Raw genomic sequence first — 25,419 nt, 5'->3', positions numbered from 1 at the left:
CGCTCGCAGGCCAGTGTTTCCCAGTTGTCAGTGTTTATACTACATTTTTTAAGATTTGCCTTGAGACAGTCTTTAAACCTCTTTGGTTGACCACCAGCATTACGCTTCCCATTTTTAAGTTTGGAATATAGTAGTTGCTTTGGAAGACGATCATCAGGCATCCGCACAACATGACCAGTCCAACGAAGTTGATGTTGAAGAATCATTGCTTCGACACTGATGATCTTTGCTTCTTCTAGTAGACTGGCATTAGATCGCCTGTCTTCCCAAGTGATGTGTAAAAACAAAAATCGGTCCAAGATGGTGCTGGTTTGAGGAAGAACATCAGGAACCCAAAAGGAAAGCAGGAGGAGTCTTGCAGAACCCCTTAATGTGAGTCTCCCCCTCCCCCTTTAAGCAGTTTAGGACAGTCTCTGCCTATCTACCATGTTTATGCATCAAAATCTCTTTTGAAGCAGCCTCTTCCCTCCTTTAAAGCAGGGGAAAGCTTGTTTCAGTTGGTGCTTTGTTCTGCTTAACATAAGAGCACAACAAGAGCCTGCTGGATCAGGCCAATGGACCATCAAGGCCAGCATCCTGCTCTCACAGTGGCCAACCAGCAAGCAGGATTCGAGCACAAGAGCAACTCTCCCTTCCTGTGGTTTCTGGCAGCAGGTTTTCAGAAGCATTGCTGCCTCCAACTGTGGAGGCTGAGCATTGCCTTCCTGGCTAGTAGCCATTGATAACCCTTCCCTCTATGAATTCACCTAATCCTCTTTTAAAGCCAAATGGGTTGGTGGCCTTCCCTGTTTCTCTTTTGACAGGCTTTTGGGGAACTGACTGCTTTTAATGAAAGGGATGGTGCTGCAGTGTTCGTATTTGTATTGTTCTAATAAAGAGAAATCTATTGTCAGGAAAAAACCCCTCCCCGCGGCTGCCGGTGTCGCGGGAGCGTTTGGACTACAGAGACCCATGTCCATTGTTCACAAGCTCCTCCTCCCCGTCCTCGGCAGGAAGCGACCATTCCTCAAGCGGAGAAGGGGAGGTGGAGCCAGGAAGGCGGTGCAGAGGCTTGGAAGGGGTCAGAGAGCCTCAGCACCACAGGGAAAGTGGGGATAGGGGTCAGGTTCCAGCGCTCAGGGCCAGGATGCAGGAAGGACGTGGGAGAGGGAGGCGGGGGTTCAGGATCCCGCTGCTTTTTTGCTGGACAAAGAACCGGAAGACTTCATTCCGGGACTCTGCGGAGGATTGAGATGGACGCTTGATTTGCTACTGCACTGTACATAGCTTTCACAATAAAGAACTTAGTTTTTAGAAGTTCTGCGTGGCGTCGCTTTACTCATGAGCAACCACTGAACGTCCTAACATCTATTGATGCTTATTGTTTTTATGATTGTTTCACACACACACACACACACCGTGTTTTTAACTATTGTTATCTTTATCTGTGAGCTGCCTTGATTCCCTGTCAGGGAAAACATGAGGTATAAATAATGATATTATAATTGTTGCTTCAAATATTTTAAAATAGGTGTAAAATGAGATTTCCCTGGATGCCCAGGGTTTGAGCAAGTACTGTTTGGTGAGAGGATTCCAGCAGAGATCTAAATCCACTAAAAAGCCTCAAAGTAAAACATGGAAATATAGGCTGTTAGACCTTTAAAATACGCCCTTGTGAGTTCCAAATTTTCCCTCTTCTCCTAGCATAGAAAAGGACAACACATTTGGTAAGTTAAAAATGGTTTGCTTACAAACTCTCCAAAGGTCAGATTCATGTGCTTCTCCTTACAGCATTCAGAAAAAGTTACACAGGCAGTAAAACTTGGCTTAGCTACAGTGGTGAAAGTTCCTAAATTTATAGGAACTCAAGAGTGGCTTTGGAGAGCCATGTGGCTGAGATGCTGCAGCAACCAGCTCAGCCTCTTCACCTGCTGAGCTTCTCAGGTAGACTGAGGGGGAAAACAGCTTGAATACCAAGTCCCTCCCAATGTGAACTAAGCCTAGATGGCTCAATGGTTTTAAGAAATACATTTTGTGACAACAACAACAACAAATAGTTACACCTTGGCTGCGTGAACCTGTTTCCTGCTGACAACAGACCAGTACAGCCAAAGCAGGATCAAACCCTTCTGTCCATCAGGTGATGCCACCAGTGATGTCACCTGATGGGCAGGTGAGTGTGGTTTGAGGAAATGGCCTGGCAGGCCACATTGGACACACACGCCCCCGTGAGCTACAGCATAATTCCCCATAATGCCCTTTTTGTTGTTGTTGTTGTTCAGTCGTTCAGTCATGTCCGACTCTTCGTGACCCCATGGACCAGAGCACGCCAGGCACGCCTATCCTTCACTGCCTCTCGCAGTTTGGCCAAATTCATGCTAGTAGCTTCGAGAACACTGTCCAACCATCTCATCCTCTGTCGTCCCCTTTTCCTTGTGCCCTCCGTCTTTCCCAACACCAGGGTCTTTTCTAGGGAGTCTTCTCTTCTCATGAGGTGCCCAAAGTACTGGAGCCTCAACTTCAGGATCTGTCCTTCCAGTGAGCACTCAGGGCTGATTTCTTTAAGAATGGACAGGTTTGGAGACTTCCGGCGAGGACGCCATTGCGGGTGGTCGTGGGTCGTTTCGGCAGCAAAACGACTCAGGCCGGCCCGGGGGTTGGAGCCCCGCTACCGCACAGCAGGGCTCCGTTAAACCGCGGGTCGAGCGTCCCGCGGCATGGGCTCTCCAGCGAGCCCGCTATGGCGCTGAACCCTTCTCCCTTTCCCCCTGTAAAGGGGGAGAGGGAGTGAAGGGGCAATGGCGCCGGGCTGTGGAGGTATGCCCCAACCGGGCCGGCAAAGCAGCGGCCGCCGCCTGTGATGAGCGAGTTCGTTCTACCTGATTTTGAAGAAAATAAGAAGAAACCGCAGGCCGTGAGTACGGGATTAATTGGATCTAAATTGATTGACATTTGGCACTCCGGGAGGAACGTTAAACAGGAAGCCCGTTCCTCCCTTTGTTCAAAGAAGAAAATAACTGTTTCTCTTCATGACTGCTGCTGCAGTAGTGGATACAAAGTTTCAATGGTATGTCTTTTTTGATAAGTGAGACTGGCTGAATCCCTTTTCTGGGGTGCTAAAGTTGTGGAAATATCTCTTTTTGAAGTCGTTGGAATGCAATCTTTTCACCCTGACTCCGGGGGAAATGGCTGCTGAAACTCTTTGTTAAAGATGGAAAAATACTGAAATTTGTTACCCTATGCCTACTTCTACCATGCTTGGTTTCGTTTTTAAACTGGCTCTGGATCCAGGACTGACTCATGAACAAAGGATTATTTTTTTGAAATTGGAATTATTAAACCAGAAATTAATTTTGCTGAGCCAGGATGTTGAAAAAATGTTATATGCTACAGGGAAGACTTTGGAGAATTTCGTTAAACTGGAAAGGAATCTTGCAAGGGAACTTGAGAAAGTTTTGGAAAAACAAAGTATAGAGGCTGTGCAACTCCGAGAAGCTGAACAATCCTGTTGGTGTGAGAGACACAGGGTTGGAAAACATTTTATATCCAATTTCTGGGGTGAGAACCCAGAAATGATGGGAAGAAGATTTGTGAATCTACAATTGAAAGATGATTGGAACTTTGAAACGGAGATGCCGGAAGAAGATGATTTGAAGCACCCTGCAAGGACATTTATGGATTGTGTCTGGACCTGTGGACTTACAGAAAAAGAAGACATTCTGGACAATGGCTTTGGAGGGAGATGGAGAAATTTCTGAGGGGAGAACCAGAGATGGCGAAGGAAAATGGTTAGAAAAGGGATAGGGTGAGAATATTTAAAATGTAATCAGGATGGTTTATTATGGTACCCTGAAGTCAGTGTGTTAAGAATTTAAGATTTGAATTATTGAAGAGATATGTTAAGTTTTTATTAGCAGCAGTTTAAGTGAAAGAAGATGTATGATTTGATACAAGAAGTAATATGTTGTGTTATGAAGTTATATTATTAATTATTATGAAGTTATATTTGGAATAGATTTGATTTGAGTTAAGAAGTGATAGATTATTTTGAAGTAAAAATTAGATTTTAAGAAGTATGTTTAGCTTTTATTTTTGAATGATTTAATTTCAGAGATGAGAAGTTATTAAAGTAAATTAGAATTGGAACCAAAGGAGAGAAAACGGGGGAAGTCACCTAGTAAAGATTCGAACAAGAAAAGTTTTTTTTTTTGTGTAAACAAGAAAAAGAATTACTGGTGTGATTTGTATTTGTTTTTATTATGGTTTAATTGTTGTGTTTGTGTTGCTGTATGTGTTTTGTTGTTCTTTGTTTTGCAAAAGCCAATAAATTCCTTATAAAAAAAAAAAGAATGGACAGGTTTGATCTTCTTGCAGTCCATGGGACTCTCAAGAGTCTCCTCCAGCACCATAATTCAAAAGCATCAATTCTTCGGCGATCAGCCTTCTTTATGGTCCAGCTCTCACTTCCGTACATTACTACTGGGAAAACCATAGCTTTAACTATACGGACCTTTGTCGGCAAGGTGATGTCTTTGCTTTTTAAGATGCTGTCTAGGTTTATTTCATGACTGCTGTCACCATCTGCAGTGATCATGGAACCCAAGAAAGTGAAATCTCTCACTGCCTCCATTTCTTCCCCTTCTATTTGCCAGGAGGTGATGGGACCAGTGCCCTTTTAGTGTATGGGAAATGGGACCAAAACGACGCTTTGAAATTTTTTTGCCCATGCCATCTTCTTTCTAGCACACTTTGCAATTTCCCCCTTATCTAATAAACCTTTAACTCAATGTCCTGCGCATATTTACTTTCCCCTTTCTGTTGTTTGCAGTCGCTTTTTGGGAGCCAGAACAAATATTGCAGGCCCCCTCCTGTCCCGATGATGGGAGGCGGGTGCTGCATCTTTGTATAAATGGGAGCTCTGCTGTGGCTCCTTCTACCCTTCCTTCCAGCACAACCCTCCTCCTTAGATCTTCTGCAGGCGAAGCCATGAGATCACCGGTAGCTCCAGCGCTCCTGGGTCTGATTCTGGGATTCTGCATAGCAAATGCAGCTGTACTACTTGACTTGCTTCAGACAGAGTTTCCTGCTTGCGATGACCCTGAGACAGAGCGTATGGCAGACTTTGCAGTGAACCACATCAATGCAAAAAATAACCACGGGTACAAGTTCGACATAAACAGCATCAAGATGGTCAAGGTTCTCCCTCGGGTAAGTGCTTCACTGGGGTGGGGAAGGTGGTCATTCTCCAGATCATACGAGGTGTGAGTGAAGGCTATGTAAGATCTTCAACTGTGCAGCACCAGTCTGATACCCTGCTTCAGAACAAAACCTTCATTATGACGTTTCATAATAATCATCATCATCATCATATTTTTTTGCACCCCACTTACCTGACTGGGTTGCCCCAGCCACACTGGGCAGCTTCGAACATATATAAAAACATAATAAAACATTAAACATTAAAAACTTCCCTATATAGGGCTGCCTTCAGGTGTCTACTAAAGGTTGTATAGTTACTTATCTCCTTGGCTTGGAAGTAGCATAACTCCATACCGTCCAACATTTCTCCAATGAAAAAAGGGACAGACGTCCTAAGGAAAAGCGGGACATTCTGGGATCAAATCAGAAACCGGGATGGCTTCTGTAAATCTGGGACTGTCCCTGGAAAATAGGGACACTGGGAGGGTCTGTGGGCGGCTTCCAAGATATATAAAAACATAATAGAACATTACACATTAAAAAGCTACCCTATACCGGGCTGCCTTCAGATGTCTTTTAATAGTTATAAAGTTACTCATCTCCTCAACATCTGATGGGAGGGCGTTCCACAGGGCGGGAGCCACTACCAAGAAGGCCCTTTGCCTGGTTCCCTGTAACCTCACTTCTTGCAGTGAGGGAACCACCAGAAGGCCCTCGGCGCTGGACCTGTGTCCAGGCTGAATGATGGGGGTGGGGACGCTCCTTCAGGTATACTGGACCAAGGCCGTTTAGGGCTTTAAAAGTCAGCACCAACACTTTGAATTGTTTATTCAATGTTGGTTTATTTCACTACCAACCTTCCACTGAGAAGTTATTGGGGTTCAGTGTATCCACACGGACAATAGAAGTTTTGGTGTGGATTGCACATGGGCATGTCTTAAGCAGTTGTTTAAAGGCATCCAAATGTCGTTTTGTCCAGCGAGTGTCCCTATTGCATTCGGAAGGTGCACATCTATTGCATTCTGAAGTTGTGCATGTCCTGAATGGCAGGGACAGGCTCACAGAAAGTGTTGTGGGAATGAAGGGGTGGCAGTTATGCAGAGGAGACCCACTGAAGTTAATAGCCCTAATTTACTCATGCACACTCGTTTGGAGAGGTGCCGGAACTGAGTTCCATCTGGGGGGAAAAGCCCTCGGTATAATTAGTTGTACTTAGCTGAACACCACACAAAGTCTGCATGGTGCTCACCACTCTCCAGGAACATCCACTTGTTTGGTTGGTTGGTTGGTTGGTTGGTTGGTTGGTTGGTTGGTTGTTGCATTTATATACTGAGGGCTCCAATCCCCACTCAGCCATGAAGCTCACTGGGTGACCTTGGGCCTGTCAGTGCCTCTCAGCCGAACCTACCTTGCACAGTTGCTGCGGGGATTAAATGAGGGGGTTAACCACACATGCCACCTTGAGCACTTTGGAGTAAAAGGTGGCGGAAGATGCAATAAATAAATAAATAAAGCATAAGCTTCAAGAACAGGAAAGAAGCGAACCAGGCTTACAAGAAAGCTTAATAATGCAAGGAGTTCAGAGCAAGTCTCTACAGAAGCTCTCAGAACCAGGAAACATTGATAGATTTCCCTTTTCCCTTCATCCTGCCCTCTTCTATGTCATCTAGAGGAGGGAGAAAGGTTGTTTTCTGCTGCTCCAGAGAAGCGGACACGGAGCAACGGATTCAAACTACAAGAAAGAAAATTCCACTTAAACATTAGGAAGAACTTCCTGACAGTAAGAGCTGTTGGACAGTGGAATTTGCTACCAAGGAGTGTGGTGGAGTCTCCTTCTTTGGAGGTCTTTAAGCAGAGGCTTGACAGCCATCTGTCAGGAATGCTTTGATGGTGTTTCCTGCTTGGCAGGGGGTTGGACTGGATGGCCCTTGGGGGTCTCTTCCAACTCCAGGATTCTATGATTCTCTTTAAGGAAGCTGGAAGGAAGTACCAAAGTCAATGACATACTATTTTAAAGGAATTTCTGTTTTGATAATTCCAATATCACATAATTTTATAAATGGTAATCACAAAAAACATGCAGATTGACCAAATCAGATGTATGATAAATCAATGTACATGCAATATGTCCTTGCTAAAACTCCATAATATGTGTGAAGGTTCATGTATGGAGTTACAAGTGAGGATACAACATGTCCTGTGCCGTCTACACAAATCAAATGATAGTTCCAAAGGATGATAAAGCATAATCTGACGATGGTGTATGTAGTATCATAACAATCCGAAGTATAAACGTGATGTCCCCACGAAGAATCAGGGCAAACAGAAGAACAGAAGGACAAGGATATCTGGATTATTATCCCTGTTTCGCCATTTGGCTTCATCAGCAGAATAAATACTAAATAATATAAGAAACTTGAGGTCAATAATCTAACATATATGCCCAACCTACATGAGGATATAAATGTATACATACCAGTTGATGATAATGTACAAGCAGAGACCTTACAGGCACTCCAAAGACTTCAGTGAGAGTTCCTTGTGAACTAAGGATATATATGTATACATACAGGTAATGCCACTGAAAGTTACAGGTGTTACCAATTATCAAGCTCCTGTAGATGTTCTTAAAGGAATCCACAGGCAAAAATATGGTACTCAGAACTAGGACCAGAAATTATATACAAACAGGATCAAAATTATCATCAACTGGTATGTATACATTTATATCCTTATGTAGGTTGGACGACATATATGTTAGATTATTGACCTCATGTTTCTTATATTATTTAGTATTTATTCTGCTGATGAAGCCAAATGGTGAAACAGGGATAATAATTTGTGTAGACGGCACCAGACCCGTTGTATCCTCACTTGTACCTCCATACATAAACCTTCGCACATATTATGGAGTTTTAGCAAGGACATATTGCATGTACATTGATTTATCATACATCTGATTTGGTCAATCTGCATGTTTTTTGTGATTAGCATTTATAAAATTATGTGATATTGGGATTATCATTTATCAGCCAGTTACGTTGGTTTGTATGTTTATGCATAGTTGTACGTAACCAAGGTTTGTTGTTGTTGGAAATTTCTGTTTTGGCTCATCTGTTAAGGGGGGAATGGACACTGTGAAGCCCTCTATGGATTTGGGCCTTTTAGCTGTTTGCTGGTTAAATAAATCTAAGCAAGTTGGGGTGTTTATTTTTTAAAAAAATCTAATCATCTTCTCTCATTTCCTCCTCCACAGAGGCCATTTGGAAAGGTAGCTTTCCTTGAGTTGAACTTATTGGAGACTAAGTGCCATGTGTCGAACCCACTACCTGTTGAAAATTGTACCATAAGGCCACCGACAGAGCATGTGAGTTCCTGGACCTTTTGCTAACCTTGTAGAGAACATAAGCATGAATTTTTGGGTTCACACCTCATATCTTTATTCAAATTAATAGCAATAAAAATAAAGGCATGACAATACAGGCTGACTGCTTGAAACTCAACTGTCCTGCTCGCCAGGAGGGCGCTGATTTTGCTTTTCAAAGTTGCATCCAACAGAAGTTTAATTTACACAGCAAGCGTTCATACTCAGGGTCCCTTAACATGTTAAGGCATAACTTGCCTGAGCTATATAACCTCAACCAAGTCTCTTGACTGAGAGCATGGGAAGTGCCTTTATGGATCAAATCAAGTTCCACTTACTCAACTACGCATTGCAAGGATTTCAGCAGGTACTAGGTTGTCCACAAGAACAACCTAGTTACAATTTAATGGACGCCCAGCCGCTATAGATTAGTCTGATTCATTCCAGTGGACTTCAGCTACCCTAACCTTTCCCAAACTTCGGTGGCTGATGATGTCCAACATTCAAGGTCTGTGACTCAGTGATGGAGCCAGTGGCGGAGGAACCCTCTCCGGCACCCAGGGCGGGACGCCGAGGGGCGGGGCAAACTGCACGAAGGTGCACGTGCGGCGTCCATACGGACGGCATGAGAGAGCAGCAGCCTGTACAGTTGCCATGCGAGAGGCAGCCCGCACGGACACCCGTATGGACGGCGCACATGAGCGGCGGCTCATACGGGTGCCATGCGAGCGGCGCCCATACTGACTGCGTGCACACTTGGCCGCTCTACAGCTGGGGGGAGGCATGGGCCATCTTGTCACACACACACCCCCAGAGTGGCACCTGGGCCTGCCCTCCCCCTCTGCCCCCCATTTCGTACGCCCCTGAATGGAGCAGCTGTTTTGCATGCTGAGGATTCTAGGTTAATAGAGTCATAGCATTGTAGAGTTGGAAGGGACCACGGCGGGTCATCTAATCCAACCCCTTGCAGTGCAGGAATATTTTGCCCAATGTGGGGCTTGAACCTATGACCCTGAGATTAACAAGTGAGCTATCCCAGACCTCCTAATTTTCCAGCATCTCCTTGTCTGAAATCCTGGAGAGCCACTGCCTGCCCTTGTACACAATACTGAGATAGACCAGTGTTTTTCAACCTTTTTTGGGCAAAGGCACACTTGTTTCATGAAAAAAATCATGAGGCACACCACCATTAGAAAATGTTAAAAAAATTAACTCTGTGCCTATATTGTCTATATATAAAGTAATTCTCTTGAATTTTTCAATTTTTCCCACGGCACACCAGGCAGCATCTCGCGGCACACTAGTGTGCCACGGAACAGTGGTTGAAAAACACTGAGATAGACCACTGAACTGACTCTGTATAACCTATTGTGCCAAAATTTGAATTGACAGTGAAAGTTGATTGTGTTCAGGATCACACAGACATCCTAAAGAAAAACCCAACAACAACAATACAACCTCCCGAAACCTAAATATTTGCCACACATAAAAGCTTTAGTGCTTGAATCTGTGGTCTCAGATTTAAAATCTGGGCTCCTTTGAATTATATGGTACATCGTCCAAGTTCTATTTCAACTGGTCAAAGTGCAAGATGGAAGCTAAGTGAGAAATTCAAATCTATCTCATTATTTCTAGAACGGCATCTTTTCCCACTTTGACTATTTGTGGAAGTTGTTCCGTGTCTCCTTTGTTTATAATTGTCAACTGCATCGACAATTCTGGTAGCTTATTACAATTCTCTTTAGCTTGGGCCTACCAGACTGAAGGACTCGTTATGCAAGTTCAACAGATGGATTTTTTAAAAGAAAAATTGTGTTGACTAATATCATCAATGTGGCTAGAAAAGCAAACAGAAAAGTGATCTTGTAATGAAGTCTAACCAAGTCCACCATGCTCTTAAAAAAAAACAAAAAACCCTGTTCATAAGGCATGGCTAGAGGGTTCAAGTCAAGGTCCACTTAGTCCAATGGTCTTCACAAGAATCCAAAAAATCTGTTGTCAATTGTCATCCAATATAAATGGTTAATTGTGTATTTCTATGTACAATAAGGGACGCGGGTGGCGCTGTGGTCTAAACCACAGAGCCTAGGGCTTGCCAATCAGAAGGTCGGCGGTTCAAATCCCCGCGATGGGGTTAGCTCCTGTTGTTCGGTCCCTGCTCCTTCCCAGCTTGAGGGCATTTCCCAGTTTGAGGGCATTTCCCTAGAGGCATTTCTTACCCAGCATAGGTGACCAGGGCAGTGACTGTTTGCTATGCTGGGTTCTGGTCCCTTTTGGGTTCAGCGTCTGGGAGAAGCATAGCATGGTGTACCAGCCTTGGCCCACCAGGCATTCCCCAGATATTTTGGACTAGAGCTTGCCAACACAGTGAATGGATGTTGCAGTCCAAAACATTGCCAAACAGGTCAGCGTAGGTGTACAATGTATGTACAAAGTGTTCAATGATCTACAATGCTGCGGAACTGGGTTTTGCTCCCATCGTAACCAGCCCATAATCCTCTTCCTTTGAACCGCTAGGCTGTTGAAGGGGACTGCGACGTCAAACTACTCATCGTCGATGAAGGCTACAAAGTGCTGTCTAGCCATTGTCACTCTTCTGAAGGTAATCTCTTTGGCTGCTTTGCAGTCCTCGGTCACCAGGCCTGAGAAATAGGAGGTCAATGACCTACGCTCCAACACACCCAATTTACCTCCCTCCGGCCCTGCTTGGCGCATCCCTTGAGTCATTCTGCCTGGCCTAGGGATATACCCTTCCTCTCGATTGCCTTCCATGGGGCCTCATGAAGGGTTCCCAGAAGGCACCGCTGGCTTGAAGAAGGTTCTGCATCCCATTCTAAATTAGAGAGAGAGAGAGAGAGAGAGAGAGAGAGAGAGAGAGAGCGCAGCTGCAAGTAGGGCAATGAGAAGCAGTAGCACAATGTGGGGGTCCGGTGTTAACCCTCTCTCAGCCCTAGTGAGCACCTCTCTTTCGCAGGTACTGTTTGTCCCTGAAACATCTGGGGTCCCCCCCACTTCAGACTGTGTAGCACAAGATTAAACCCCTGCTCTATGAGACGTGGACTTGGTCTTGACTGGATGTCGCCACACCTGCCGCTCTTAAAAACAATAACGCACATCCGTCAGGTGTGTCCTGTGGCCCTCAGTACACCTGTGTATCTTTGTCTGGAACCCACATCCCGGCAAAATCATGCACATAAACCAGGGATGGAGAACTTGTGGCTCTCCAGATACTGTTGGACTCCAGATCCCATCACCCCCTGCCAGCCTGGACAATAGTCAAATATCAACATCTGGAGAGGAGCTACAGGTTCCCTGTCCTTGATATAAACACAAAGGGACCACACAGCTTTTAGAATGGGTCGGTAGGTCTTTTTCTGTTTCCTCTCAGTGTCTCATTCTCCCAGTCTTCAGCTAACTTCTCCACATTTCCAAATGAGTTTGCCATTTGGTTTTTCTTTTCTTTTTTTAACCCTCAGGAGAATTCCCCAGCATTTTCTTCTGACACGCACATTTTCTAGGCAATTTTGCATAAAATACACACCACCACCACAACAACAACAACAACATGTTGTTGTTGTTGTTGTTGTTGTTGTTGTTGTTGTTGTTGTTATCAGTAGTAGTAGTAGTACCCTGCCCATCTGACTGGGTTGCTCCAGCCACTTTGTGTGGCTTGCGACATAACATTAAAAAACAGTGAAAACTTCCTGGTACAGATGTCTACGAAAAACTGTGTAGTTGTTTTTTTTTAATCTCTTTGACCTCTGATGGGAAGGTGCTCCACTACTGAGAAGGCCCTCTTTGCCTGGTTCCCTGTAAGTTCACTTGCGTGTCGAGGTCCCCAATCCACCCCTCAAGTAAAACACACTTCACACCAGATATAAGTTTAAGGTTTTTGGCATTAATTTGGCCACAACTTTATTGAATACAAAATAAGTGAGTGGTTGCTTGGGCATTGGTTAAGACTATCTGTCCCGCTGGGGACAGAACTGACATCCACCCGCCTGTGGAGTCAGTATAGGGGGAAACGCTTTGGGGAGAGAATGTGCGCCTGTTCTCCCCAAATGCTCCCAGGGGCTCTTGCGTGGGCCCTGTCCCCCGACCGAGGGGAAACGGACAAGCATGGTGAGCCCCTGGATTCCTTTAACGGAATTCCCCTCGCCGCCGCAGCCTTGAAGGGGCAACCACAGCCAACCTGCCCCTTCGCAGCATAGGAGGGGCAACCACAGCCAACTCTGCCCCTCCTAAACCAATTTATAACCAATGCCTTACAAGTTGTGACTAATTGCTACGCAGTAGGCGAAAACCAAATGGTACCAGCCAATCAGCCAAGTGGAAAAATTCCTACCAGGCCCCTGCTCCAACACAGACGACCCCATGACAGGCATAGCAAGGTCAACGCAGAGGCGTAATAACAGGGCGGGAGGGCGGGCGATCCGATGCACGAAGCCAGGAGGGCTCCGACGCTGAGTGCAGGGTCATTTATAGGCTCTGGACTGTCCATCAACAAGTTGCAACATAGAAATCTCCCCAACGGCAGCCAGAGCCCAATCGCAGTAGTAGCCATCCATACAAACCCACCCAGCAGCAGAGGGGTGACTTGCTAGCCCCCACCGCAACACGTGCTCTCCATGAAGGAGAACACGCTTTCTCGCAGTGAGTGAATTGCCAGAAGGCCCTCGGAGGTGGACCTCAGTATTTGCAGGGCCATCGTGAGTTCTTGGAGGAAGGGCAAAATTTAAAAAATATAATAAATTCCTTAAATGTTCATTTCTTAAGTTTCTGCCAACACAAAATGGCTGCAACAGCCTATGTCATCAACTGATCAGCTATCCTAAATCTTTTGGAGCAGCCAGCAACAAAACATTACTCACTTAAATAAATAAATAAATAAATAAATAAATAAATAAAAACACCCTGTGCTTTTCTCATTTTCTTCCTTAGATTCAGTTGAAGATGTTCGCAGACTTTGCCCCGATTGCCCCATTTTGTCACGTCTGGATGACTCTAAGTTGAAGGAGACAGCTAATTCTGGGCTCGCCAAGTTCAACGCTGAAAATGTTGATGGAATCCACTACCAGCTCCTTGAGCTTTCAAGAGGGTTTAGCACAGTAAGTATCCAGACAGGGCCACTAGCAGTGCACCCTTATTACAAGAGAGAGTAGAGAGTGGGGATGTTTGAAGACGTGGTTCAGTCCACATGTTTAAGCGAGACAAGATGATAGTACTGGCGCACAGATCTAAACGCAGCTATCCCTTCTACTTTTGCTCTTTCAAATTTTTGCAACACAATTTCCAGCTCCCAAATGGTCCGTTCTGGTGTGCAGGTTTCATTCTGGCCATCTACGCTGTCTGTGGTTGGAGGAGGGAGACGAAATACCCGTTGCATTCAATATTCGAAACAATTTTTAATTTCATTTCTATCACTTCTCATTATGAATTGTATTGCGTTTAGCCTAGTGCCTGTCAATCGCCACAATGGGCAGACAAATTATGAAGACCCTCAGCAAGTTTCAGTTGATCAGGCAAGGGCAGAGGGAGTTTGGGCACAACGGATCGAAAGCAAAACCCAGCAACGCCAATTAATTAAAAAGTAGCGACGGGAAGCTTATCCTCTAAAACAAATAGTCTAAACAAGAGTGTCGAACTTTTTTGCTGGCTGCAAATAGTGAGCAGTGAAGGGTTAAGGCGGGCATCCCCAAACTCGGCCCTCCAGATGTTTTGGGACTACAATTCCCATCATCCCTGACCACTGGTCCTGTTAGCTAGGGATGATGGGAGTTGTAGTTCCAAAACATCTGGAGGGCCTAGTTTGGGGATACCTAGGTTAAGGCATATCTTTCTTGGGAAGATGGTCTAAATGTGGGGGGCCATGGCAGAGAAGGCTCTGCTTCCAGTACCCACTCACTTTACCTCCAACCGTGAAGGGACCTGGAGAAGGGCCTCAGAAGGGGAACATCTGGAGAGAAAGTGGTTCCTGAGACACCCTGGTCCCAAGGTGCTCGAGGATTAAAAGTCCAGTCCAGCACTTGGAACTGAGTCCTGAACAAAGCGGCAGGCAGTGAAACGGGTCACGGATGTGTGTGTGAAGTGATATGCTACCAGCTCCACTAAAAACTCTGGTTCCCCACAGCTGCCCTGAGCCTAACCTCCGCTGGAAAGAGGGGCTGGTCTGAGCTGCTAAAAGGCAGCTTCATAGGCTGGGTTGGGGAGAGGGAGGGAGGGAGTGAAAACTGAACAAAAGTGCCCCAGTGTTGCAAATGTCCATTTATATCATTAAGATTCTCTATGACTCTTTCTGCTCAGTTTTGGCATTTGAGAGAGATAGCTAAAATGTTCGTTATTACGTTCCCAGCATCTGCCTCTCGGTACACATGTGGAGTTTGCAATTGCCGCCACTAACTGCTCAAGACAACAAGCTCAAGACCCTGCAGAACACTGCCACGTGGTGACAGATGAGCATGCGGTAAGTGGATGGGATCCCAATTAATTTAGTGCAGACTCCAGGACTGGTAACGTCTGCAGTCAAATGAGGCCTGCCAGCCCTTCTGCATTGCGGGCCCCCTGTGCCTTTAAGCATAACTGTCAAGTTTCGGATTTGAAAATAAGGGATCAGCAGCCTCACCTATCCCGGGGACAGTCACATGGCAGTGGTGGGCGGAGCCAGAAGCAAAAGTGAGTGGCACTGGTGTGAACGCGCTCAGTAGGCTTACTGTATTTTGGAAACGCTGCCCGTGGGCTACGACGCCTGTAAGCGCGGGAAATGGCTCCCGCTTGCTTTGAGGCTGCAAGGAGGCGAGGTCTTCCCAGTCCCTGGCCAGCAGGGGGTGGGAGAGGAGCTGCTTCCTTTGAAAAAACGGGAAATTAAAGGGATATAAAAAATAAGGGATAGCAGCGGGAAACTGCTTGAAATAAGGGAGATTCCCGGGGAAAACGGGATACTTGACAGCACTGCCTTTAAGAAAGCATTTGAACAATGAAGTCCACACATTTCCGACCTCCATGGCTACAAGTCCCTCTCTCTATATAGAAAAATCCATATGTAAACTCGAAGGTCCAATGACTTCAGGTCTAGAAATGCCTGTTTTTCACAAGTGAAAGTGATTTAAATCTGGCCCATGTTCACAAGCGTGTTGCTAGCTCTGGCAGACTCCAAAGTGCCAGACACTGGAAGTTTGCTTTGGGTTCCTCTAGGGACGGTTTCATACCCTCCAACATTTCTCCGGTGAAAATAGGGACGTCCCATTCCATAATGATAATTTTATTATTTATACCCCACCTGTCTGAATGGGTTGCCTCAGCCACTCTGGGTGACTACTAACATGTATAAAATAAAATAAAATAAAAAATTCCTTCCAGTAGCACCTTTGTTGTTGTTGTTCAGTCGTTCAGTCGTGTCCGACTCTTCGTGACCCCATGGACCAGAGCACGCCAGGCATGCCTATCCTCCACTGCCTCCTGCAGTTTGGCCAAACTCATGCTAGTAGCTTCGAGAACACTGTCCAACCATCTCATCCTCTGTCGTCCCCTTCTCCTTGTGCCCTCCATCTTTCCCAACATCAGGGTCTTTTCCAGGGAGTCTTCTCTTCTTATGAGGTGGCCAAAGTACTCGATCGTTTCCCACACTTTTTGGATGGTTTATGTGAGGAAGGTGGGAATGAGTGGAATTTTCTACACCACGCTGCCTGACTGAGATGAATTCCCCCCCCCCGGGTGTCCCTGTGGGGATGTCTTAACTGCTCTCTTTTTCTTCTTCCTTATCAAGCGTAATGGGTTTTGCAAGGCATCCGTTATCCACTTGCCTCCTGTTCCTGTTGTTGATGGTGAGCCCAAACCACCTGCAGAGGAGGTCACCCTAGATTGTACTTTATATGATCACCAGGTAGGTGCAAATTTTAAACATGGTTTCCAGCAATTCACACACAGAGAGAATTCACAACCAGTTGCATGCTCTGAGGTTCACTGGGGAGGGTCTGATGTTGTACACCAGGGGCCCCCAAACTAAAGCCCAGGGGCCAGATGTGGCCCAATCGCCTTCTAAATGCGGCCCACGGACGGCCCGGGAATCAGCGTATTTTTACCTGAGTAGAATGTGTGCTTTTCTTTAAAATGCATCTCTGGGTTATTTGTGGGGCATAGGAATTTGTTCATATTTTTTTTCAAAATATCGTCCGCCCCCCCAAGGTCTGAGGGACAGTAGACCGGCCCCCTGCTGAAAAAGCTTGCTGACCCCTGGTGTACATGGAAGCTAGCTTGGAAACCAAAGCCCTTTGGGACTTGAAGCACAACCACTTCTCCTCTTGCACCAAATCCTGTAGCACCCAGACTTCGGATGTTTCTGATTATTTGGCCTTCCCTGATTGGCTCCCTTTACCTTTCCACCCGCCCACTTTTCCAGAGAAGCACCCTGACCCAGCTCCTCCCAAGGCCAACTTCGCTGCTTCCCTGCAGAACAATTAAGGGATTCCCTAGATTCAAAGAGGCTGCCCCCCACACCCCTGTTGCAGTCCTGCTCCACCCCTTTCCTAGCACTCATGGCATTGCTAGGTACTTAGACTCAGGGCATTGGCCTGTGGCACAAATCTGCACGAAACTTGCATATGCATGTGTCTGCGTCTCTGTGCATGCCTTGGTAGCTCGGTTGGTGGAGCATGAGACTCTTAATCTCAGGGTCGTGGGTTCAAGACCCATGTTGGGCAAAAGATTCCTGCGTTACTGAGGGTTGGACTAGTTGATCTTTGTGGTCCCTTCCAACTCTAAAATTCTATGATTCTATGAATTAAGGTAGGTGATGGGTCGGTATTTAGCACTACTGTGCTCAGCTGCCCTATAATCCAAGAAAGATGCATTAGTCGAAAAGGCGGGGAAGGGGCAGGAGATAAAAGGGCCCACCCCAAAAGACTGCCTGAGCCACCTTAAGCAACAGAATTACCTGCCATACATAGGAAGAGGTCCTTTCATCAGCACAAATACCGGCTGGTTTATTTATTTTAGTGAACCATTGTCATTTTAAAAATGCAGAGTTAGGTTGCCCATCTAGATTTACCTCTGTGAAAGAGGTCTAATCTGCTGGCCAGGAGCCCAGACACAACAGACACAACAGAGGACCTTTAATGGCTGAACAGAAGTGGCGATTTCAGGAGACGCAGCTTTTCATGGTCATCCTGCCATGCTGGTGACCAAAGCTCCTCCTTTTAATGGTGAAGGATTTCTGCCTCCTGCTCATCCTTCTGTAGGGCCATGAGGCTGTGCATTGGGGAGAGACAGAAGCCATATAGATCTCTGGGTATGTCTGCTAGGATTGCCACCTTTCTTCTGGCAAAATAAAGGGCAGGGCAGGGCAGGGCAGGATGGTCAGGGGACGACTTTTCCCCCCATCTGCTGCTGAAGTGACTTCAAAGCAATTCATTACAATCTTTTGCAGCCTAACAGAATGGTCCCTCTGCAATTTGTCACACACACACACACACAGAGAGAGAGAGAGAGAGAGAAAGAGAGAGAGAGAGAGAGAGAGAGAGAGAGAGAGAGAGAGAGAGAGAGAGAGAGAGAGAGAGAGAGAGAGAGAGAGAGATGAAGACCTGGAATACAGGACCTGGCATTTCACATCGACAGTCCTGTATTTTACAGGGCAGGTGGCAACCCTAATATCTCCCCTCCACCTTTATTTATGGAAGTGGGTGGGGAAGGTCATTGCACCTCATGAGATTTGCACCTGCTCACAGCTCCAAGCTGAGTGGTATGTATGTATGTATGTATGTATGTATGTATGTATGTATGTATGTATTTGGACTGTGTTCTGACTAGCACCAGCAGACTGGACACAATGGTTTTCTTTTCCAGGCCGGCGGTTCCCATTTCCTCGAGCATTATATGCATCATCTTGGGAAGAACATCCCTTCCCCTGGAACTGGCCGCAGGGTCCTTGACCTCATCCATTCCCACAATGACACGCATGCATCCCATGAGTCTCACTCTGCCGAAGTTCCAGCCGTCGTGGCAGCAAAGCCTGTCGTCAAGAGAGCAGTGGACCTTACTGTGCCAATCTCAGGAATTCCGCCACCCGTATGCCCAGGGAGGATTCGCCACTTTAAGATATAGGAGAGCCTGCTTGTGAGAGCTGATAGAAACTACGGGAGCCGCCCGGTCAACGAAATGTCTTTGTATATTCTCCCAAGCCTGAACTCACGTTCTTGCAGCAAAATAGTGATAATTCCTCTCTCACACACATACACCCCCCAAAAAAAAGTCAAGTCTGTCATGAGAAAGGCTAGGCGTATTGTGCCTACCTGCTTCCTACCTACCTGTGCAGATTTTGGTGCTTCCGACAGATCCTGCATCTTCTAGCTTCCCTGCTGTCTTTCATTTCTGCTTCCTTTGGGCAGAGGCAAGGTGGAAAACCAGGAGTCCGTGCCAGGTGGAAAACTCAGGGGCAGGAGGGGCAGTGTTAGGGCGGGGCTGTTGTCCTGTGTCTCAATCCTTGTCCCTCCTCTTGGTGAGTAGCGGAAGCAGGATCAGTCGTGCAAATTACATAACAATTTGCTAATATGCATACTCTACTATTCAGCTAACAGATTCATGGCACTCTTGGGTGGAGAAGGAGGTGTGGTTTGGGGGTTTTCTCCTTTTAAAAGGGAAGAATATACACAGCACCGAACAGAAGGGACCGCAGTGATATATCAGGTGTATTCTCTAGGAATTACTGTTCTTTCCTTCCCCGGCGTCCAAAATTGCAGTGCTACATTATGCAGACCGTGCTGGAAAATGCATATTCTAACAACATGCAAACCAAAACAAAGGTGCTTCCAAAATAAAACACGAAACTCGAAACCCTCCTTGCCTTTTTGTTTCGCCTCTATTGTCATCATACAGGAAGGGGGATTGATCGCAATCTTTCAGGGGCTGTTGGTCTAAAACTCCCATCAGCCCGGAGCCTGATTTGCCAAGGGTGATGGCATTTGCCAAGGATGATGGGAGATTCAGTTAGGCAACATCTGGTGGGCCAGATGTTTCCCTCTCCTGATATAAAGGCTTGAACATACTGTGGCATGTACCCCAATCTCCAAGCGACAGGAAACTTGGAATGAAGTTTCCTTGGAATGAAGGTCAACAGAGACTGTGGTGTCTTTAAGGTATGTGGTTTAATTTACACATAAATACAATCTGAGCGTAGGATGGAGGGGCTCACAGAATTAATACTCCAATAGGTCTTGCCTCCCTGTTGGATTTCTAGGAAGGCCCCAGGCCACAGCTCTGAGTCCAGCAGAGAGCAAGACAAGCCTCTGTGTCCCAGCTTCCAGCATCAGCCCCAAACTCTCTTCACACGCAGCCCTGCTTCGCCCATTCTTACTGCAGCTAGAGTGGTGCTATAACTGGGAGTAGCCACCAGAACCATGGAACACTGGTCCTAAAGGGATCTTCACTGTTTCCAAGCACAATAATTCAAAGTGTTGGTGCTGACCTTAACGGCCTCGGCCCACTATACCTGAACAAGCATCTCCATGACCATCATTCAGCCTGGACACTGAGGTCCACTTCTGAGGGTCTTCTTGTGGTTCCCTCACTGTGAGAAGTGAAGTTACAGGAAACCAGGAAGAGGGCCTTCTCGGTAGTGGCACCCACCCTGTGGAATGCTTTCCCATCAGATTTCAAGGAGATAAAGAACTACAAAACTTTTAGAAGACATCTGAAGGCTGTATTGGAAAGATTTTAATGTTTGATGGTTTATTATGTTTTTATATGTGCTGGAAGCCACCAACCAGATGGGCGGGGTGTAAATAATAAAATGATGATGATGATGATGATGATGATGATGATATGGCATCCAGCGAGGTGAGGTGGGTAAAGGCTTACCCATATGTCTCTATGGCAACAGGGCAGCCTCTTTGGACATGTAAATGGTGGTACTTAATAAGCCAGCTGAGGCCTTTACTGTTTGGCTGGTCCATTTCCTTTTATACATTCTAACTTCAGCTATTCAGGATCACAGGTTTGGAAGGGACCCACGAGTATCACCAACACTGACCTCCGCGCCTATAACATTATGTTCAGTGTTAACGTTAAAGTTAACGTCGCAGCGTTGCAGAGTCATGAGATGCAAAGGTCCTTCATTACTTCCGGCATTTTGCTGCGACACAAAGTCCAGCACACTTCAGCTGCGTGTGTAAAAGCCTTTTCCCATTCTTCTTCAAAGCAGGGTGTTGCAGCGGAAAGCAAAAACAGTAGCTAGCATCTGTATTTAGCTCTGGGAATTACTCACAACAAACTTCGGCTCATTAAAAAGATTTATTGTTTAAGGGCTCCGCGCCAGGAGAGAACACTCCCATCCTGGTTGGAAGCCGAAGACAGACTGACATTACAGACTGATACACATATCACGTTATACAGTCCAGTACATAATACCCGGATGTTGTGCAGCGTCATCTGTGATGCAGGGCGCACTGCTGGGCTTTTATTAACCCTAAAAGCACTCACTCTCACACCCCCTCTCGTCCTGCATCACACAGGCAGCGTAAGGAATCCCTTAGGCCAGAAGCAAACCATCACAAAATTCCCCATGACGATGGAAACTCAAGGGTTTGGTGAACCCATCTGCCAGATTTTCCTGGCTTGGACAATACCTCAGTTTTACCAATCCTGTCTGGACGCTCTGGCATACATTCTGGAACCGAACGTCCAAATGTTTGGTTCAGGCTTTGAACTGCCCTGTCTCTGCCAACTTCAAGCAGGGCTGGTTGTCTCCCAAAACTGTGATGGGCAAGCAACACTCCCCGTTGATCTCTTGGACCAAACATTTGTAAAACTGTAGTTCCCTACAGATCTCCGACAGTGCACTGAATTCAGCTTCTGTAGATGAAAGAGCCATAAGACTTTGCTTCTTGGGTCTCCATCCAACCAGAGCATTTCCGTACTTCACAACTAATCCAGACACCGACTTCCTGTCTTCCAAATTAGCCAATCAGAATCAGACCAGCACCTAAGCTGTGCTACACCTGCTGCCGACAATTTGAGGCACAATTGTTTGGTACCCTGCAAGTACCTAAGCACTCTCTTGATGCCATTCCAGGCATGCACACTGGGCTGTGTGGCTTCCCTGCTGAGCAGATTTACAGCAAAGGCTATATCTGGTCTGCTCCACTGGGAAAGATACAACAGGCCTTTTCCCTTTCTTCTTCAAAGCAGGGTGTTGCAGCAGAAAGCGGAAACAGTAGCTAGTATCTGTATTTAGCTCTGGCAATTACTCACAACAAACTTCGGCTCATTAAAAAGAAGATTTATTGTTTAAGGGCTCCGCACCAGGAGAGAACGCTCCCATCCTGGTTGGAAGCCAAAGACAGACTGACATTACAGACTGATACACATATCACGTTACACTTGTTGTTGTTGTTCAGTCGTGTCCGACTCTTTGTGACCCCATGGACCAGAGCACGCCAGGCATGCCTACCTTTCACTGCCTCCCGCAGTTTGGCGTTACACAGTCCAGTACATAATACCCAGATGTTGTGCAGCATCATCTGTGATGCAGGACGCACTGCTGAGCTTTTATTAACCCTAAAAGCACTCACTCTCACACATTATTATGCACTGAGGTCCACTTCTTCTTGTGGTTCCCTCACTGTGAGAAGTGAAGTTACAGGAAACCAGGAAGAGGGCCTTCTCGGTAGTGGCACCCACCCTGTGGAATGCTTTCCCATCAGATCTCAAGGAGATAAAGAACTACAAAACTTTTAGAAGACATCTGAAGGCTGTATTGGAAAGATTTTAATGTTTGATGGTTTATTATGTTTTTATATGTGCTGGAAGCCACCAACCAGATGGGCGGGGTGTAAATAATAAAATGGTGGTGGTGGTGGTGATGGTGGTGATGATATGGCATCCAGCCAGGCGAGGTGGGTTAAGGCCTACCCATATGTCTCTATGGCAACAGGGCAGCCTCTTTGGACATGTAAATGGTGGTACTTAATAAGCCAGCTGAGGCCTTTACCTTAACAAAGGAACTGGTTTGGCTGGTTCATTTCCTCTTATACATTCTAACCTCAGCTATTCAGGATCACAGGTTTGGAAGGGACCCACAAGTATCATCCACACTGACCTCCGCACCTATAACATTATTATGCAGATGGGGAGGGTCATTAGTCCATCATTTAGGGCAGTCTTCTCCAATGGGCAATGCCTCCCCAAGATTTCACCTAACTCTTTTGCCAGAAGATGCAATGAACTGAATTTGTTTAGTTCAAAAAGAAACACTTTGCATCCTGCCTATTATTATTTTTTTGAAAGAAATTACATTTTGTATAAACAATATTGATAAAAAGTTGCACACTTAGTCTGGAAGAACCAGCTGCACAAATATGATGAGGGACACCTGGCTTTCCAGCAGTACATGTGAAAAGAACCTCAGGGTCTTGGAGGACCACAAGCTTAACATGGGTAAGCATTGTGATGCAGCAGCAAAAAGGGGCTAATGCTATACTAGGCTGCAGCAACAGAAGTATAGTGTCCACAACATCATGTTGGAGGATTGGGGGAAATTGTGGAAAACTGGTATAAAATTTTCAGCATGTAACTTGCTTAGAGAGAACATAATGAAGATGATTTATAGGTGGTATTTGACACCTGTTAAATTGGCAAAAATCTATCATGGACAAAGTAATATGTGCTGGAAATGTAAAAAAATTGAAGGAACTTTTTTCCATATGTGGTGGACATGCCCAAAGGTAAAAGACTTCTGGGGAAAGATTTACAATGAAATGAAAAAGGTGTTGAAAAACACATTTAAAAAGAAACCAGAAGCCTTTTTATTGGGCATCCTAGGCCAGGAAATTCCAAAGTGTGATAGAACTTTATTTATGTATGCCACAACAGCAGCTAGAATTGTGATAGCTAAAAACTGGAAGACAGAAGAAATTCCAACGATTGAAGAATGGCAGATGAAAATGATGGACTATATGGAGCTCGCTGAGATGACCGGGAAACTTCGTGACCAGAGGGACGATGCGGTGGAGGAAGAGTGGAAGAAATTCAAACTGTATCTTAAAAATCATTGTATGATTGCAAATTTGTAATAATTTGGAAGAAAGGTTAGACTGTAGATTTAGAGTTTGGTTAAGTGTTTAGGAAGTGTGGGAGAATGAGTAAAGATATTAGATATGATTAATGATTTTTTTATAGTTAAATAAGATTTTTCAAGATGGAAAGAAATTACTAAAGATGATTAACAAAGAATGCAGGAAGGCAAGATGAGAGGAAGTCAAGATACAATGTAAAGGACAGTAGATAGGGATAGTAATAAGTTTTTTTTCCTATTGTAGGTTTTTACTTTTTTATGCTTGTATTGTTTTTGTATTTGTTTGTCTTTGTTGATTGTTGTTTTTAAAAATTTAATAAATATATTAAAAAAGAAGAAGAAGTATAGTGTCCAGATGAAGGGAAGTCATAGTACCACTCTATTTTGCCTAAACAGACACAACGGAAGGGAAGTGGACCAGAAAAGCAGAGGAAGAAGATCTGTGCTTCAGGGCCAGAACAAGGAGGTGAATTTACATGGTACTGATATGGCCAGGACAGTTGATCTTCATTTGCTGGTGTTCTTGCTTAAATCGCAGTTGGTAGCCCTTGTTCCTTTGGTCAATAGATGGGGCAAGAGTGACCTTTCCCCCTGCACAACAGCAGTTGGAACAGATTGTACTTTTGGGGGGGAAGGAGGGAAGAGAGCTCCCTGCAGCTGCTCCTTCTTTGACCAATGGACAGCGCCAGCCACCCTGAGATGTCCACCCAATTTTCAAGGCATATTCAGCAGCAGTAGGAAAAAATCCCCCTCACTCAAGGGAAGGGAATAAGAGCCCCAGTTCTCTGGCTACAGCTCTAGACTGCCGTGTTCCAAAGGCTGCAAGCCCATTTGTATAATTGGGCAGATAACTGCTCAAGTAACGTCAGGCACAGGTAAACAACTTTTATGTACCTGGGAGTATGTAAAACAAACACACGTAGGATTTGGGTAAATAAACCTGCGTAGGATTGCACCGGAGGTCTTTCTCTTTTTTGGGCCACATTTCCAGCATTAACATTAGGAAATGATTTGCTAGTTATTAACACGTTTTCAGCAGAATTCAGCTGGTTTAAAGTGAAGGCAACCAGCCTTTCATGTGGCTGGGAGTAAGCAAAAAAAAAATGCCTAAGATTTGGGTAGAGCATGAGCAGTGGGTTGGAATGTTACCTTACAAAGCGGGGGGGCTGGAAGTACGCCGGTCCTCTTTAGCCAAGTTGGCAGCGTTGTGGAAAGAGTTTGTATTTATTGCGGGCTGCGGCGAGAATAAGTCATCCAGAAGAATTCTCCAAATTCTGGACCCCGAATACAAAATTCAAGACACTTTTTATAACAATTGCATGCGGGATCACCTTGTGCATGATTCTGAGTGCCAGTGTGGTGTAGTGGTTAAGAGTGGTAGACTCGTAATCTGGTGAACCGGGTTCGCGTCTCCGCTCCTCCACATGCAGCTGCTGGGTGACCTTGGGCTAGTCACATTTCTGAAGTCTCTCAGCCCCAATCACCTCACAGAGTGTTTGTTGTGGGGGAGAAAGGGAAAGGAGAATGTTAGCTGCTTTGAGACTCCTTAGGGTAGTGATAAAGCGGGATATCAAATCCAAACTCTTCTTCTTCTTCTTTTCACCAATATTATTGGATAACAGAACACATGGACAGCTTGTGGATGCCTAAAACAAATTTCACTGGTCAGAACAGCCTGCTCCTAATTGCTATGGCAACAGGTGTCTTTAAGCAACGGTCATACAAAATGTGCCTTTTTCTGCTATCTGCTACATGAAGACTTGCCTGGGTCAAGAAATTTTATTGTTCTCCTGGCATCGATGCCAGCCCCCAGTCT

The 25,419-nt window shown here is 45.6% G+C and overlaps 1 protein-coding gene across 1 annotated transcript; it reads left to right on the top strand.

Moving 5' to 3' along the window:
* Window positions 1–4,898: 4,898 nt before the first annotated feature.
* AHSG (alpha 2-HS glycoprotein) lies at window positions 4,899–19,367 on the top strand. The gene is made up of 7 exons (XM_033150750.1): window positions 4,899–5,187; window positions 8,435–8,545; window positions 11,060–11,144; window positions 13,484–13,650; window positions 14,895–15,005; window positions 16,305–16,421; window positions 18,380–19,367. Exons 1-7 carry the CDS (start codon window positions 4,966–4,968, stop codon window positions 18,635–18,637), a joined length of 1,071 nt encoding a protein of 356 aa, XP_033006641.1. The 5' UTR covers window positions 4,899–4,965; the 3' UTR covers window positions 18,638–19,367.
* The last annotated feature ends 6,052 nt before the right edge of the window (window positions 19,368–25,419 follow it).

The sequence above is a fragment of the Lacerta agilis genome, chromosome 5 (genome assembly GCF_009819535.1).
Source record: "Lacerta agilis isolate rLacAgi1 chromosome 5, rLacAgi1.pri, whole genome shotgun sequence".
NCBI lineage: Eukaryota > Metazoa > Chordata > Lepidosauria > Squamata > Lacertidae > Lacerta > Lacerta agilis.
The sequence above is the reverse complement of the archived record's forward strand: the minus strand, read 5'-3'. Positions and strand labels throughout refer to the sequence as shown.

Coding starts and splice junctions, on each gene's coding strand:
- AHSG (XM_033150750.1), top strand. CDS start 4,966: ATGAGATCACCGGTAGCTCCAGCGCTCCTGGGTCTGATTCTGGGATTC. Junction 5,188..8,434: donor TGGTCAAGGTTCTCCCTCGG/GTAAGTGCTTCA, acceptor CCTCCTCCACAG/AGGCCATTTGGAAAGGTAGC. Junction 15,006..16,304: donor TGGTGACAGATGAGCATGCG/GTAAGTGGATGG, acceptor TTCCTTATCAAG/CGTAATGGGTTTTGCAAGGC.